At 41.4% G+C, this 16,584-nt stretch overlaps 1 protein-coding gene across 1 annotated transcript in view; it reads right to left on the reverse strand.

Moving 5' to 3' along the window:
- Window positions 1–215: 215 nt before the first annotated feature.
- Window positions 216–16,584, reverse strand: part of iqsec3 (IQ motif and Sec7 domain 3) — a 78,045-nt gene continuing 61,676 nt past the window's right edge. The window contains exons 6-12 of the mRNA XM_022749119.1: window positions 15,635–15,774; window positions 11,327–11,452; window positions 9,874–9,973; window positions 9,549–9,707; window positions 7,289–7,381; window positions 6,269–6,312; window positions 216–457 (exon numbers count right to left, since the gene is read on the reverse strand). Coding sequence (XP_022604840.1) covers window positions 398–457; window positions 6,269–6,312; window positions 7,289–7,381; window positions 9,549–9,707; window positions 9,874–9,973; window positions 11,327–11,452; window positions 15,635–15,774 — 722 coding nt within the window. The 3' untranslated portion in view covers window positions 216–397. The remainder of the gene's footprint in view (window positions 458–6,268; window positions 6,313–7,288; window positions 7,382–9,548; window positions 9,708–9,873; window positions 9,974–11,326; window positions 11,453–15,634; window positions 15,775–16,584) is intronic.

Genomic DNA, 16,584 nt, shown 5'->3' on the forward strand with positions numbered 1-16,584 from the left:
AGGTGGGGGTGGGGGAGGCAGCGGTGGCTGGTGACCGTCGCTGCCGTGGGAGCCGTCCGGGGAGCGGACTGGGGTGGACATGGCCGACTGACTGAGCTGGTGGTGGCTGTGGTGGTGATGCTGGTAGTGGTGGTGTGTGGGCGTTTGGCTGAGGAATGCCTCCATGCGTCCGTGGCCGCTGTTGTCGAGCATGATGACCTTGACGATCTGTTGACACTGGATGAGTGTCTCAGGCCGCAGATCAGCCATGCTGACAGCGGGCTGGTGGTGCTGCTGGAGGTGGAGGTGGTGGGCGGGGGTGCTCGCCGCTGACTGCAGCTGCGGGTGCTGAGGTGGAGGCGCCGGCCCCTGGATTAGCCCCTGGGGCCCCTGCTGGAAAAGCAGCTCCCCCCGGTGGTTAAGAAGGGCCACGCTCTCGGGACTCCGAGCCGTGCTGCTGAGCTGGTACGTCTGAAGCCTGTTGTGAATTGACACCTAGTTTAGAAAACAGCCAAGAGAACAGCATCAAATGTTATAAAACTGGTTCCTCCTCTACAAGCCGTCAAGCCCTCTTTTTCTTTTTTTTGGGGGGGTGGTGAATGCACAGCACACACACACAGGGCATGCGTGGGGGCTTAGGTGTTGGGGGTCGGTGGAGGTGTAAATTCATTGTGACTACTGTACACTCCCCTCCCTCCACCCCCACAGGGAGTGGGAACAGTGTAGATTGGATGCTGGGAACACCAGTGTTAGACCGGGGTCAGGAGGACAGTGGTGGGGAATGGGGATAAGAGAATTGGTGCGACGCTACAGAAGGGGCCCGGTGGTTCCAAAGGGGACACTGAGGGCCCCTGTGTCTCCCTTCCAAACCACTGTGTGGCGCTATGGTGACAGCAGACACGAGGAGGCTTGGGAGTCGGGATAACCAGAACATAGACGAAGGTCATACGAAGAAGAGGGAGAAGTGGAAGAAGAGGAGGAGTGGAGGTGAGCAGACTGACAACCACAGACGTCCACAGGCAACACTCATCAGAATGCAAACCTCCAGATGTCACATTTGTTTCATCTCTCTATTTTCTGTTCCCTTCCTTCAACGTTTTTTTTTTCCTGCTGTCTGTGCTCCTTTATTGTATCTTTCCTTTAAATCTTTTTTTGAAGCCTCTTCTACCTTACCTTACACTGTATTTCTCAGAAAGCATATGTCAAAACAAAAATACAGGGAGTATCATCAAAATTCATGGAATGAGCACAATGTGAAATGCATGTGTGTGTGGGAGACAAAAGTAATGTAAAAATTGTAAGAAACGTGCAACCACAGCACATGTGGGCATGCTATTTTTACTTTTATCAAATGTTAACGGCTAGCTATGGTTAGCATTAGGGTTTGTCACTTTAAACAAGGTTAAATTTAGGTTAAATTATACAACTAAAAATATACTCAAATTCAAACTTTATGTGGAAAATTCTCAGCATTAGGGGGCTTATGATCAGGCAAAGGCAAATATTTATCCACCATTTTGACCCCAGGAGCTGTTTCCATTTTGCTGCACATACATTTTTTCCTGGTGGAAAACATTAAAACATTTTTTTTTACTTTTCATACATGATGCTCTTGTCTTCATTTTAACACACTGTGCTTATTTCCCAGAACTTTGTGAATTCAAGCTACATATTACATTAACATTCACACAGCAGCCATGTTTAACAATTGGGTTGTCAAAACAAATTCTAACAAATTAAGATTATTAATGATATTAATCTTCTTGTTAGTTAGTGTTCTGTTGGGTGAAGCTAGCTATAGCTATACAAGCTAGCTTCAGTACAAGCTAGGTAGGTTATTGTTACTGTGTGCTAACGCCATACTTTAAAGCAGTCGAGGTTGTTCCTCAGACTGCTGCAAATTTCTGACTAAAGATCTTGGTTTTAAATTGTGATCTGCTATACAGCAAGTGTACGTAAAAAGATATTTTCCCACCATAGCTCTTCAAACTGGTGACTGTATGAATAGGGTCAACGCTAATTCTCCTGCATTATAATAGACTTTTAATGTGAAGTATCTGAAGTACGAAAGGGCTTACAGCAGTCCCATTCTCTTACAGCAGCCGATGTAATGCTTGTGTGAAAGGACTCCATTAACATTTGCTCTTATTCAATCTGCCAACCACTATTTCTCCTTGACAACTTAGCACAAATACTTAGAACAGTATCTCTGAGTTCTGAAGCACTTTAGATAGAGACTGAGGAATATTTGAGACATTCTGGTGCCTTTCAAAAGTTTGATTTTCTGAGTATAGAGACTAACTTTGTTCCACAGATGATCAAAAGAAATTCACTGCTGGTTATGAAGTGTCCTTCACAGTAAACAGTGTCTAGTTAGCCAGACTTGGTTATTTGGTTCCTAAAATTCATCAAAAACCCATACGCTATTTCATCCTTTCTGAGCAACTGGTATTTTTTAAAATACCTTTAAGCTGACTGTCAATGAATGGCATGCTAATCAAATGGCATACCATTAGTAACGGAGCTCTAAGTCAAGCAGTTTAACCACAAAAACAGATCTTGGCTAACAGTCAAACCTGGAAGATATTAATTAAGTCAGGCTTCATAATAGGGCTGCAGCTAACCAACAGTTTCCTTGTTGATTAATCTACCGTTCATTTTCTAGATTATTCTCAATAAATTGTTTTGTAAATAAAATATCAGACAAAGGTAAAAAATTCCCATTATATTTCATCAGAGCCCAAAGGCAGCATCTTCAAATGTCTTATGTGTGTGTGTGACAACAGAAAATTAACCAGCAGCAATTTTGATAATTGAGTGTTTCATCTTTTTTAGCAAAAAATTACTCACTGCCGTTTCTCAAATGTGATGATTTGATGCTGTTCTGTGTTTTATATGAAATGGAGGTTTTGGACTAATGAGAGGTAAAAACAAGCAAAAATGATCAGTCATATTGGGCTCTGGGAAATTGTGATGGACACATTTTCACAATTTTTCTGACATCTTATAGAAAACGACTGATCAATTATTTGAGAAAATAATCGGCAGAATAATCACTAACAAAAATAATTATTAGTTTCAGCCTTCCTCATTTTCTTATCTTATATTATTTTGGTTACGAATCACATCCACTACATGAGATTTGGACTGGGAAGTGGAGCTGGGAAACCAGCTGATATTACTTTACTCTGACGAGGCCACCCACCTCTCCTGCCTTGTGACGCTCGTGGACAGAGTGGGTGGACCGTTAGCAGGATTGGTCGCACCTGGAAAGAATCTGTCAGGTGCACTGCAGTGTACAGCAGCCTCAGCTTGCCTACCTTACCTTTTCTGTGAAGACGGCTTGTTTCATGTTTGGTTTTGGCTTTTTTTCACTCCATAAACCAACAAAAAATCATGCGCTCCACCATGTCACCATGGTATTTTTGACTAACAGTCTAAATGGGTGTGTAGATGGTTTTCAGAAGTGAGGTGGTGGACACAATGAATTCAGAGGTTCTTAAGCTTAAAATATACACTCCAACTCCACCGAAAAAAATCACTTAGTTTTTGTTGATAGAGACTTCATTATAGATAAAAACTGCATTTGCATCTTCACTGAGCATGATCCTATCTGTCATGTTTAATTTTAACATTCATTTAGGAGAATATTGACTGTAAATAAGAATTCGAGTGAAATGGTTTAATTTCCATCCAATAAACATGCAGAAGAATTTTTTTTTTGCAGTAAAATGCAGTATTTTTTTTTTTTTAGCGTGGACCAGTACCTTCAGTCCTCCTCTCAGGTTCCACCAATTACAGAGTAGGGTGTAGAACCTATGTAGCCTGGGAGACAAAACCCAAGGCAAACAAAGCCTCCAAATCATTGCTGCCCATAAATCGTAATTGCTCTGAGCTCACAGTAATAATCAAAGGCGACTCGGAGATGAATCACAAATAAAATGCTAAATGAATCACAATTTAAAATATAGCTGCAAGGAGCAATTTGCAGGTTCAAACCTTGTTGTTCAACGAAATGGAAGGAAAGCAGCTCAATCAAAACAACGAAAAAAAATCTACTTCATTGCTGTTTATTAATTTTTCCCTCCAAAAAGGATTAACAAAAATAAATACTTTGACTGGAGTTCATGAGGAAAAGAGAAAAGGAGTAATGTAATGGAAGATGCCATTATGATGCTTACCCATACACACACACCAAAGTGTATATCTTTGGTGTGTGTGTTCAGGACACAGTACTGGATGTCCCCACTGAGTTTAACCAGTTCTAAAACAACTTGAGTTATGGCCAATTTCCTGCTAAGCCCCGCCCTTTGAGTCGGGCTCAATATTCTTTGGTAGGCCTGTTCCCAATCATGGCCTGAAAATATCTCCCAAGATTTATGGTGATTGGACAAATCATTTCATGAGATGAGCCCTCATTAAGTTAAGCCCCGCCCTTGGCAATGTTTTCTGATTGATAGCGGTGTGTCTCAACACTTCAGGGTTAGAACCCTAACAAAATCATGATGACTTACAAAAACTGGTGGGGCCAAAAAAATGAAGGAGGTCATGTAAATGACACCTTTGGCTGTCTTTTAATTTTCTTAGGAATCATTACAACTAACCAGCCATTCTGAAACTTCAGCACAAACTATCAGCGTATCATTGTTACTGCTCTGAGCCAGAATCTAACATAACAACACCTTAACTTATCGAATCTTCAGACATCCCTGTAATCAAGTCTCTAGTGTGAGCAGGATTTCTCTGCGTGACCCTCCTGGTTTCCAAGATAAATGGGTTTCGACAGCTAATGGCTCCCCACCAGCCACTGACATTTACTCTGGGCTGCATGGCAGAGGAGAAGATGACTGGTGAAGGTAACTCAGACAACCATGAAGACTGACCTGAAGTGCAAACATGGGTGAAATAAATAGTGATGAGGGAAAGCCCTCAAGTCAGCCCCACATAAGTGAGAGATAAAAATCCTCTTTTGATTAGGAATTGATTAAACCTATAATGCAGACTAAGATATAACATTTTTATTTTGTGGTTAGTGGCTTTTCGTATTAAGCAGTACACCCTAAGATCTATAAACCTCCAATCTTATTGTACAGTGTAAGAGGCTATCAAGCTCTTTCACATTAAAGTTGATCACAGCTCCCTATTATCAGCACCCAAAGCGATAAAAGAGGGAGAGCTTGTATGCATAAAATAGATATTCCATTGCACAATAAAGATTCTTTTTATTTTTATGTCTTTAAATGTCTCTTGGCATGTTTGCGCTGCTGTAATTATTGTCATTCTCCAGGCATTTATGGCTATGAAGATGAAATGGCCATGAAACCTTTGAGTTGAAGTGAAGTACATGTAATTACTTCTGCTCTAACCAGCTCCTGAGTAAAGATTTACAGCCTTACATCTTACCAGTGAGCTATGTGGAATTAAAAAGCCACTTATTATGTCAAATTGACCCTGTGTATTTGGCTTTTCACTTCAGCCCCCAACTCTGCTGCCACAGAAAGGACTAGGAAAGGTCGTCTGTTGCCTCCAGAATTGTAACTGCAAAGCCCCATGGGTACTGTAGTTCAGCTTGCTCTCTTGCTTGCACGAAATGTTCGCACGAGAAGTCTGCCCCCTCTCCCCCAGGAGGTCTGGCAAGGGGTGGGGAGGTGACAACTCCGGGTCAAATGAGCGTTAAATTTATCCGCCTGCATGTTACTGTGTTAATTAAGGTCTCAGTGCTGGATGTCGGCACACACACACACACACACACACACACACACACACACACACACACACACACACACACAGTATATGTATTCCACACATGTCTTCATCTACTTTTAGCAATGGCTGCGTTCTCTTTTTTTCTCGGGAGGCCCTAAAGGAGTCACAATTTTTGCCTGAGCCTGTGAAACTAATTACAACCTGTTCCTTTTTAGGCTCGTAGAAAATAAATAAGCTTCTGAGTCTGATGCATTTTCAGTGTGGAGAACCTGTTCTGATTATGATTTTATTAATTTCCCCAAACCACCATCTTTCATTTTTTTATCCGACAAAGGAGTCATTTCATCTAATATTTAGTTTGGCCGGCTTACGTCACATGCCCACAGCATTTTACCCAGCAGCACTCGTTCTCTCACGCACTCTTCACCCACTCCTGCTTGACGCCTCTAGTGCTAAATATACAGTATGACACTAGTCCTGGGGATTCCTATCTCATCCTGCCTTGATAACAACACACTGTACTGACTCTCGCTGCTCTGACTTACCTTTTGTTTGGGACATGGCCCTAGCACTAAGCACTTACCTCTACTGCATTGTGTCCACTTCTCTCATCTACCTCCTGGTTTCCTGAAGGCAGGAAAAACGAAAGAAAAGGGGACAAAAGTGGCAGCAAAATATCTGTGTTAAACAGTAATTTCCTGTTAGTGCATCATAAAATGTTTTTATGAATAAAAAATACAGTTTATCAAATGGGGGATACTGACTTTCAGCCTCCAGCCTCAGTCATTTAGCACAATATCATGTACGTGGCTATCCCATGCATATTTAAGACCTACTTTTTTATGCTTTATGCCTCTATTTCAAAACAAGTCAGCCCAAGATGGTTTCCAGCCAACTCATGGAATCAGCTTTGGCTATCTAGGTAGTGACACTTGATTAAAATGAAGCTGTTTTTCGCAAACAGTGAATTTACAATATTCACAACTATACCACAGGGGCTGGTTGCACAAAACACCTTATGTTAAGATTTTCCTTAAAGTGTGAGTCAGAGTTTCCTTCAAATAAAAAGAGTTACACAGAACACCCTTAAGTCTTCCCTTTAACGTTTCCTTAAGATGTTCACTTAAATATTTAAGGTTTTCTCCTTATCTTAGTCTTGAACTTCAGAAATCACTTAGTGCTTCTTTGATGTTACCTGCTTTCCCAAAAGTGATCACGGGTATCAGCAAATCAACATTTTCCATGGAAACAGTAGAATTTTGCCACTGTACAGTCTCTTTGCAAATGCTGTTGCAAATGCCTTAACTTTTTTCCTTAACTTTAAAAGATTTTGTGCAACACCCTTAAGTAACTCCCACAGCTAAGGAGAAGTCAAACCTTAAGTGTCATATTTACTGCAACTGGCTCCAGAGCTTCAGTGATCTAGCATTTTTTTTTCATGTTAAAATGCGAGGTAGCTCCCTTTTTAAAAATGTTTCCTTTTTCCTATTGATCGATTCATAAAAACAGCAGCGGGGCATACTTTGTTTTCAACAGCGGGCACATTAATGCTACTGGGGACAAGATCTCTCACACACACACACACACTCACACACACACACACCTGATGGGGAGCCCTGTTTGCCACGCAGCTCTAGCTGTGTGCCATTGTTCTTTACTGAGTGTGTCTTGGCTCCCTGCTGCTTTTCCAGCTCCCCTGCAGAGAAGAGAAGACAGAGATGATGCATCATAATCACCGTGACAGAGGGCAAAAGAGGTAGATAGATAAGATAGATGGTGAAGGTAAGAGTGACAAAATTAACCAGCATAATTATTTCTTTCAAAAGCGTGCACACACACACACACACACACACACACACACACACACACACACACATACACACACTCTTAGCATCTTCCCCTCCCACTCTCTTCTCTAAGCTGAAAACATGACTTTCCATCTCCCTAATTAAACTCCACACTTGATGGTAATTGCATGTCATTTCCAGTCCTGATGACTAAATGTTGTTTTAGTCATCGTGATTAGAAATGAAAAAATTGGAATAGGCTGCGCTCTAATTTTGATACTGAACCTCAAAACTGCCAGGTGAGACCTTAAGGCTTCAGTACACGATGTCCTCTGATTGATTTTGGTGCATGTGAGACACAGGTTTGTCTTCCTAATAATTTGCCAATTTATTTGGAAATTTACTGGCAATAATTATGTGTTTTGGTGATTAAAAAGAAAAGAAGTGTGCAACTGGTATTGATTTCCAATCAATTGCTAGTATAACCTTGAGTACAGAGATTTTTAGTCAGTGCACAAGTCAGCTGCAGAACGGTGATATGAAGAATAAAGTTTCCAATAATTTTGTTTAAATGGGAATTGATGAAAGTTACTTGGCCCTGGCTCTGTAGAACTCACGGTTAATGTCTAAAGCTATATTACAAACACATACTACAGGGAGCAGAATAGAGAGATGTTTTTCTGGTGATGAAGAGTGAGTTTGGGCTGAATTAAAATGATCAGTTCCATTATGGCGTTTCCTCGATATGAATAGCCAGATGCAAAAGAAAACAAGCTCCTCCAGATAAACAGAAACTGTAATTTCTCCTTCCAACCTCTAAAGAGGGGAAGCCCATACATAAGTGAGAGTGCCGCAGGCATGTTTACAACAATAAGAATAAAAGAGCCCTTAGATGAGAAAGGAAGATGCGCTGTTTGTCTGTGCACGTGCCTCTTTCTTCTTCCAAATTTTGTTCCTATATTATGTCTTGAGAACATTTGTGAGCTGTATTTGTGTTTGTCTGTCTTTTAACTAATATGTCCCAACATGCATTCTTATTTGTATATGTGTGTCGGTTTGTGTGTGTTTTGTGCACAGTCGCTGTCTGTCGTCGCTCCACTCTAGAGAGAGAGAAATAACTTCCTTCTGTCAACTCCTGCCTGTCTCCATATGTTGTTGGCTGCCCTCCCCGAGCTGCTGGCTCGCTCTCTCTCTGTGAAGGGTAGAGCAGTTGCGTCAAATCCCAGCAGGGATGCTCTCTTTGATGCCCACTGGCAGGAGCCAGGGCTCTGGATACTCAGGTTTTCCATGTGTGTCTAAGTATGCGCACGTCTTATTGTCTGGAGAATTTCATATGCACACGAAACCAAAAACAACTCAGATGCCTGGCTGCTTTGAGGAAAACTGGCCTCTTTTCACCTCTAATTCACTGCCCTCCTGCAGTCTGTTCGAGCTGCAGTGCACCAAAGCAAAATGCAAAAGCCAGTCTGCACCGACACGAAGGGGATGCTGACTATGAGTTAGCAAATGATACAAAACAAAGGACGACTCCTGACTCCTCTACCATCTGAGGGACCTATTGATTCCCACACAGAGTTCAATGTAGTCCCCCACTTTCCAAGATATGAGATTATTGATTTGGTCCAAAATGCTGTAGGATGTCGACTCTTCTTCTGTTTCATGATGCACTGCCACAAGTGGAGTACATGCAAACCTGTGTACATGCAAAGTATACATGCATTCAGCCACAAGACTTGCGTCAAATAGAAACTGAAGAGCTTGACATCATCAAGTTAATAAACCAATCAAACCCTAGGAGTGACAAAAATAACAAGAATTATTAGCTAATTCTTTTGTCTTGTATTTGGGGTCAGATATACTCATAACTGAGACCCCATAATTGTAGCATTTGATTGCCTTCACCCACTTAGAGGCACAGAATCAGTTTGTTCATTGTGAAAATCTCTGCTTTGTTTAATAACACTACAGTGTATGGAAGGTCCTAGAGGACATGGGCAAATACAAACAGTGATGTTAAGAGTTTTTCATTGTCTTACCCCGGGGATAAAAACAACGTGGTTCATGGCTGATACTTACATTCAATGCGTATCTGCTCCATCTCCGACACCTCTGCGATTGATTCCTTTAGGTCTTCTACAAACTTGAGCAGCTCCTCAGCACTTTGGGCGCAGAAGTTAAGTACCTGCTTCTTGTCTGAGCCGAAAGGTGAGAGGATGGTGATGCCGTGAGGGTAGTCTGGGGGGAGCGCAGAGGACATTGAGTTATTGAGACAAAAGTTATTTGAAATATACTTAAAAGTTGTGCAGTTTGATCCTTTATTCAGTCCTCAGAACGGGTTGTTAACTCGGGGTGTATTATCTTTTTCATGCCAGCCGTCTGCAGTTAAGACATCGCGACTTACATTCATTTTCAAACAGGTGGAACTGCATGCCAAGTAGGCCCATAGCTTTGCAGAAAGTGTAGGCTGCAGAACTCTTCTTCTTTGGACAAAGCTTCAAGATCTGCAAACAATGAGAAAGCAATTAGAAACCTATAGTGAAAATAACAACTTTGAACGACAGCAGTGCCCATTAAATTATTTTTGGTTTATTTTCTCGATACTTCTCAGAGATCTTTTTGATTGTCACTGAGATTTACATATCACAGAAGAACCTCAAAGGAAGCTCGGAAAGAGCGACTCTTTGATAATTTAAAACACATTCAAAAAGCCAATGGAGTCAACATTGATGTACACTACAATCTTCAAAGTGTTTTGGGTTGTGCATAGTGCTCTAATTTGTAGGAAAAACACCTTGTCAAGGCGTTATACCGGGATGGATTAAAGATGTTCTGGAGCTTTTTCACTGAATGACCTTCCAGACAGAGAAAGATGAGGCAGGTCTGTTTTGCGGCCCCACTGTGGGGCATAATTTACCAGGCAAGGCATATTAAACCAGTACATCACATCGGCACTTTAAACACTTCTCAACATGTTCGAGCTGCAAGAACAGGGGCCAAATTCAAAGAAAAGTCCCCGTCACTTTAATTCCATAGTAAAATTTTTCAAAGACAATTTCTGCCCCACTTTCAAAGCTGTCAGGAGAAAACGTCTCGCCGGAGTGTATCGCACCGCTGACTTTAAGTGCCAAATGAACAGAATTCCACTGTGATGTTGGAAGATAACTTCTATTGCCTCCTACTTCAAAATCAGCCTTTTAACCTCCTTTTCCTGCAGCTACCAATTACTTTTACGCTTCCGCAGGAAAGGGAAGGAGGGTGGTGGCCATGTTGCTTTTCCCTTTGCTGTGTTTTGTTGGCATGAGATCATCATTTGACATAATTATGAGAGTAGTTAAACGTTTTGGATAGATGACCCCTATGTGGCTCTTAATGAGCCCATTCATTTACCCAACATTAAACCTTTGATAATTCCCCAAACTACACGACTTTGGGCCAATTGAACAACTTATCTGTACTGTGGCCCAAGTGAAAACACACTTTATCACTGTCCTTTCAAGCTGCTCTGTAGGGGACAGATCTTTGCTTATGAGTGCACTGCAACGCTGTGTTTGCTACTATCTATTATTAAAAGAAATGGCCGGATGGGCCCGAGTTATGAAACAACATAAAAGAAGAGAGGGAGCCTTGAGAAATGGCTCACAGTCGAAGTAGGTGATGGCGCATTGCAGCTGTCACAACAAAATAAGCAGCTTTAAAACTGGAACGTGTGCAGCAGAAATAACATTTGAGTGTTGGTTTAAAAAGAAACTGTAAACACGTGGAAAACAACAGAGACAAATATGAATTATCACACTGAATCTCTCATGACGATTTCTCAACTTAATGAAGGTGTGAAGGCGTTTTTGTTAACTCACCACAATGAGATCATTGAAGAGGAAGACTTCTCTCTGGTGTGCTGCCTGTTTTTGGGCCTTGTTGACGTCTGTCACCTCAAACAGTCGACTGCAGCACACCAGTCTTCTGTGAGGGACAGAGAGAACCTGCAGAGACAGAAGCACACATCCAGGTAAAAGGAGACCTTGAGTCACTCAGATTAAATGACTGAGAGGCTTAAAAATCATTCAAGACCAGATGAAGACACAAAGCGACTTTCCCCCCCAGAGAAAGTGGGAGGAAAAGTACGGTAAGAAAACAGAGAGACTTTGAATGCAAATGACTTCTGGCTTGAGTTTTAAAGTACACATTGTTCACTGGGGCTAAAGGCTGACAGGTGCTCATTAGACTCAGTAGTCTTAAGCAGATCTTCAAATGTTCATCAGAGCAACAGATAACAGTGATGGGCATAAATTGATTCTGGTTTCAGAGCACATAAAATGTACTTTTTCACCTCACTGTCAACAACTTTAACAAGGTATTTAAACTTTCTTGTGGAAAAACGATATTGGACACAATTATATGTATATGTCTTACACCATGTCTGGAGTCTCCCAGTGATTATAGACATGTCCTCAACTATAATAAAGATGCAGTAGATCAAGCATAACGATGAATACGCTCTTTTGTATTGATAGTACATGGGAAATGGAGGAGAAGCTATGTATTTCCATTTCCTTTGGCTGTTGTTTCATCTTCCAGCATGCTGCCATAGTCTGCGACAAGCCGTTCCTCTTCAGTATCCCATCAGTATTGGTGTTCAATGATTGTATACCTTATTTTAGAGTGTCCTAATGATGAATTTTGTTTCTGTGGGTTCCTCTTGGAAGTTTACAAAATGCTGCAGTTGTGTCCCTGAAGGCCTGGCGTCTCCTTTTTGGACTTAAGTGCTTTTCCAAGTTTAAGCAGATTACACTGCAGAAACTGCCTCATGCCTTCAGAAAGTGATCTAATCAGGGTTTCGCCCTCTTCGCACTCTCTGCCTTGTCTTGTCCAGCTTTTCCGTGTTCGATCACTGCAGAAATCCAAGCAGGAGCTGAATGGCAGTCGGTAGATGAGGATTTGAACCCTGCTTTTTGTGATACAAAACAAATATACACGGCCTCTGTTCAGTTTTCACTATATGATTTTTATTCCCTCTGCTCCCTGTGGTCGATTTGCAATGCAGTGAGTACACGCATAGACTCTGTCTCTTTCTCTCTCGCTCTCTCGTCGCTTATCACTGCAGGGTACACAGACTCCCGCCCAGCCTGCCACAGCCAGCCTGCTTTCTCATTACACTAATGTCAGAAACATGTAAAGACATCATTAGCCTGAAATGCCTTCTGCTCATTCCAAAAAACCCCCCCCCAAAAAAACCAGTCCTGTTCTGACAGGATTGTTAAGAAACAGTTTGACAGGAGAGAGTTTGCCAACGTATTCATTAACAAATTAATTGCTGGACTAAAGAAAAACTGATTATACAAATGCAATCCATATCAAATATTTAAGGGACTTTGAACAGGGGGAAACATTTGGATATAAAGCTACTTCATCACATTCAAGAAGAATTGTTATTTGGCTTTCATCAAGTCATCAAATATTTACACCAACCAAACCTCTGTTATTAAGAAACCCATTATAGAAAAATCATTCTTATGTGGATGACGTCCTCTAAGCATAATAGATAAGAAGTTTATAATCCACAATACAGGGACTGTGACACCTGCTCCTGCTATGATGGATAAAGTTCTTCCTTAGAAATACTAAGTCTTTCTTTTTATGGCAGACAGCTCCCATGGGCAGCAATAGTCACTTCCTGTCACAACAATCCATCATTGTTTTGGTTATGACAACGCTCCCTCTGCCGTCCTATGGCGATTCATCCATCACTGAGAGACACTTAAAGGCACAGGGCAAAAAAAAAAAGAGACATTGGCAACCCTTTCAATGTCAGAGTTTCAATGTCATTCTGGAAGTTAACTGAGATTACATTTATGGAGTATTTAAAAAGTAGTTTTATACTGAAATTCAAAAGTACTTTCATATTGTGGATGGACAAGGAGCAGCATGTGACAAGTTGAACAAGGCTAAGAGTTGGTCAGTTACGCAATGTGTCACATCTAGCATGCCGACGTTTTTTTATTACCACTCTTACAAAGTGCAGCTGTGGCTGATGGGAATGTCATTAGTTTTGCAGGTATTTAATTACACTTCGCCAACTTTTTTCAAATGGAAAGTAGCTAAAAAAGTCGTTACATCAGCCAGCTATTAGTAATTTTCAAGCTGCTATTATCTCATCGTTATGCATCTAAATCAAGCTCTAATTTCAAAATCTTTGTACAACCTGTGGAACTCGGGTACGATGAAGAGAGATAATAAACTGTGTATTTTGGGAAAACACTAAACATGAAGTTAATTATTTAGAACTCCTCCATATCCTCTGGGGAACATGAATATCTATACAAAATTGTATGGCCATCCATTCAATTCAACTGCTGAAATCTTAAGGGCTAAAGTAGAGGACTGATCAATTGACTGACCAACATCACCGTCCATATAGAGCAAGCATGACTAAACATCTCAAACGACTATTAATGTTAACTCTATAATTCAGTTTCAAGAAATCTATGTGGATGTAATATGTTACAGTGTTGAATATCGAAGAGTCTATGGGAAGAAAAACTCTGCAACTTTTATCTATATTTCATAAATAAAGGATTGGAGGGCCTTGGTGTGCTGATAAGATTCAAGTAGAATTCCCTGAACTGTTTAAGTATTTTAAAAAGCCTTTCAGTGCTATGAGTGGGCACAGACAGCACATTCCCACATGAATCAGTGTAATCAGTCAATTATAATTCTAAATACTTCTGCCTGTGTGTCTGTCTCAGAGTTAAGTCTGAAGCACAGACAACTTTGCACAGAGATATTAACACAACAAATGAACACTGTAGCAACAAGTGGATGTATGAGCAAGCATTTTTCATGTTCACTCTCAACTAAAAAACATCCCAGTATTAGACTTTACACCACTCATGTGCACTGACCAAGTCTCTTCAGCTTAAACAGTTAAAAAAAAAAAAAAAAAAAAAACGAGTCTAATGATGGCAGCGGTTAATGACGTATCGAGCTGGAGTAATGACCTGAGGTAATGATCGAGCCGCTGATGAGACATTTAATGGCTAATAAATGTGTTCTGCTAATGCTACGAAGGCTAGGTGATAGTGATGAGGCCTTGAATAATGAGTGAGTGACTTGGCACGGCTTTAGCAAAAATCAGCTGTGTGTGTGTGTGTGTGTGTGTGTGTGTGTGTGTGTGTGTGTGTGTGTGTGTGTGTGTGCACTTACTCATATTCCTGTTTTTGTGTGACAAATTCTTCCTGTCTACTCCACAAAACCCATTAAATACAGCATGCAGGGTTTCTGGAAACTCACTCATCTCCTGAGATGTGTTGTAAAAAATATAGTGTAGGGTTGAAGGACAATTGGCCACTGGACGTATTACAACTGCTGTTTAAAACTGTGTACTAGAAGACTTGTGTACTGATTTATATCTAACAGCTGTTGAAAGTTTTACAGTGTCTCATAAGGAAAAAAGTTATTGTACCATCAACTTAGCTCCATCTGGGATTGAGCTTCAAGGTGTGTGTGTCCTCTCTTCCTCAAAGGGCTGACTCGGGTTTAGATCTGGTTTCACAGTAGGGTTAAATCTGCTCTAACAGTGGATTAAATTTCTGTGTGTAATGTGAAAAGGACTGCTCATAATAAGCAAACCCATGCAAATATTACCCAATGCTCCAGTTCCCCACAGCTCTACACTTTTAGCGTCTTTTAGCTCATTGTTTTGGTTTTATGCCCCGCAGCTTTACTGTTTTGGTTCACTCTCACTGATCTCAGCGTAGTTTCGAGACGCAGCATGCAGCTGCTTTCAGAGAAAAATTTAATATAAACCCACTCTACTCTACCCGCCCTGCACCAAATGGCAGACGGACAGACTTAGCAACTAGCTGGTAAATATTGTGGAGCATTTAGCTACTCAACAAACATATTGGTACAGTTGGTAGAGAGTTGGTGAAAAAGAATGAATCTTGGCCCGGCAGCTGGAAAAGACAACTCCAAATGATCTGCTGGGTGTATAAAAGGCGATAGGTGTCGTGTTTAAAACTTGTTGTGGTGCCCTAAGTGGCCAAAACATCGATTTAAGCAGGTTTATATGATTTAGGTTAAAGTTAAGCAAGGGTTGTGGTTTGCAGTGTAGTTGTGGTTAAGGGCTTAAGAATGTAACATCTCAGTGAAGGTCCTGTGCTTACCGTTTTCATGCCTACAATGGACTGTTCAACCTTGGAGACGTAGGTGACGTGGTCTTCATTGGACCGCAACTCCCTCTGTTGTATTCTTTCATAGATTCCCACCACCATGTCTCGTGGGATATCTGCTCCATCATCCACGCCTAAGACGAGAATAGGCTGATTACACACAAATACACACACACACACACACACGCACACACACACATAACAGGGTGGTTGCTTTTAATTTTACCAGACAGTTCTGTCCGTCTGGCAGAATATGGAGTGACTGCTGTTTTAACAGTGGCAGAGCAGCCAAAGTGCGTCTACTCTGGCTTTAATACAGCAGGAGATGTGTCACTGCCACAGGAGGAGACACACACAAATATGCAAGCACAAAAAAATTCAAATACATCACACTGTGCACAGGCTTGTGCTGCACACATTTGTTTTTGCATTATTTGACATGCAGGGAGCGGAAAAAACTCAGCAGTCAGAGCAGAAGAGAGCTCGTTCTCTCAGTCTCCTTGTCCGTGCCTCTTTGACTTTCTGTCTTTCACTGTCGCCATTAAGTAATGACAGAGAACAATGTGAAAGGAGGTTAATTGGCGAGTGAAAGGTTAATGCCCCGCCTCGCTCTTAGAAGATTTTCTGTCTGGAACACAGTGCTTGTTCAAGGCCGTGGCATTTCGACGCAGGTAGAGCTGCATGTCATTAGGCTGAAAGGTTGCCCTCGAGATGCTCCCCATTATATCTGTGCAGCTGTACCGCGCGGCGTGGTACATTGAGCTTTCAATGGGGCAGGGTGTGTTTGGAGAAAATGAAGCCGCCACAAGTGATGGCGGTGACAGTGAGGCACCCTGGGACACTGCTGAGACATTGTTGCACATTAAGTAGTTACGGGGTGTGAAAGTAAATTGCATAAGACTGTGAAAATGTCCTTACATAAATGTTCTTCCCACATGACATAC

The sequence above is a fragment of the Seriola dumerili genome, unplaced genomic scaffold (genome assembly GCF_002260705.1).
Source record: "Seriola dumerili isolate Sdu_G_001 unplaced genomic scaffold, Sdu_1.0 BDQW01000138.1, whole genome shotgun sequence".
Classification (NCBI taxonomy): Eukaryota; Metazoa; Chordata; class Actinopteri; order Carangiformes; family Carangidae; genus Seriola; species Seriola dumerili.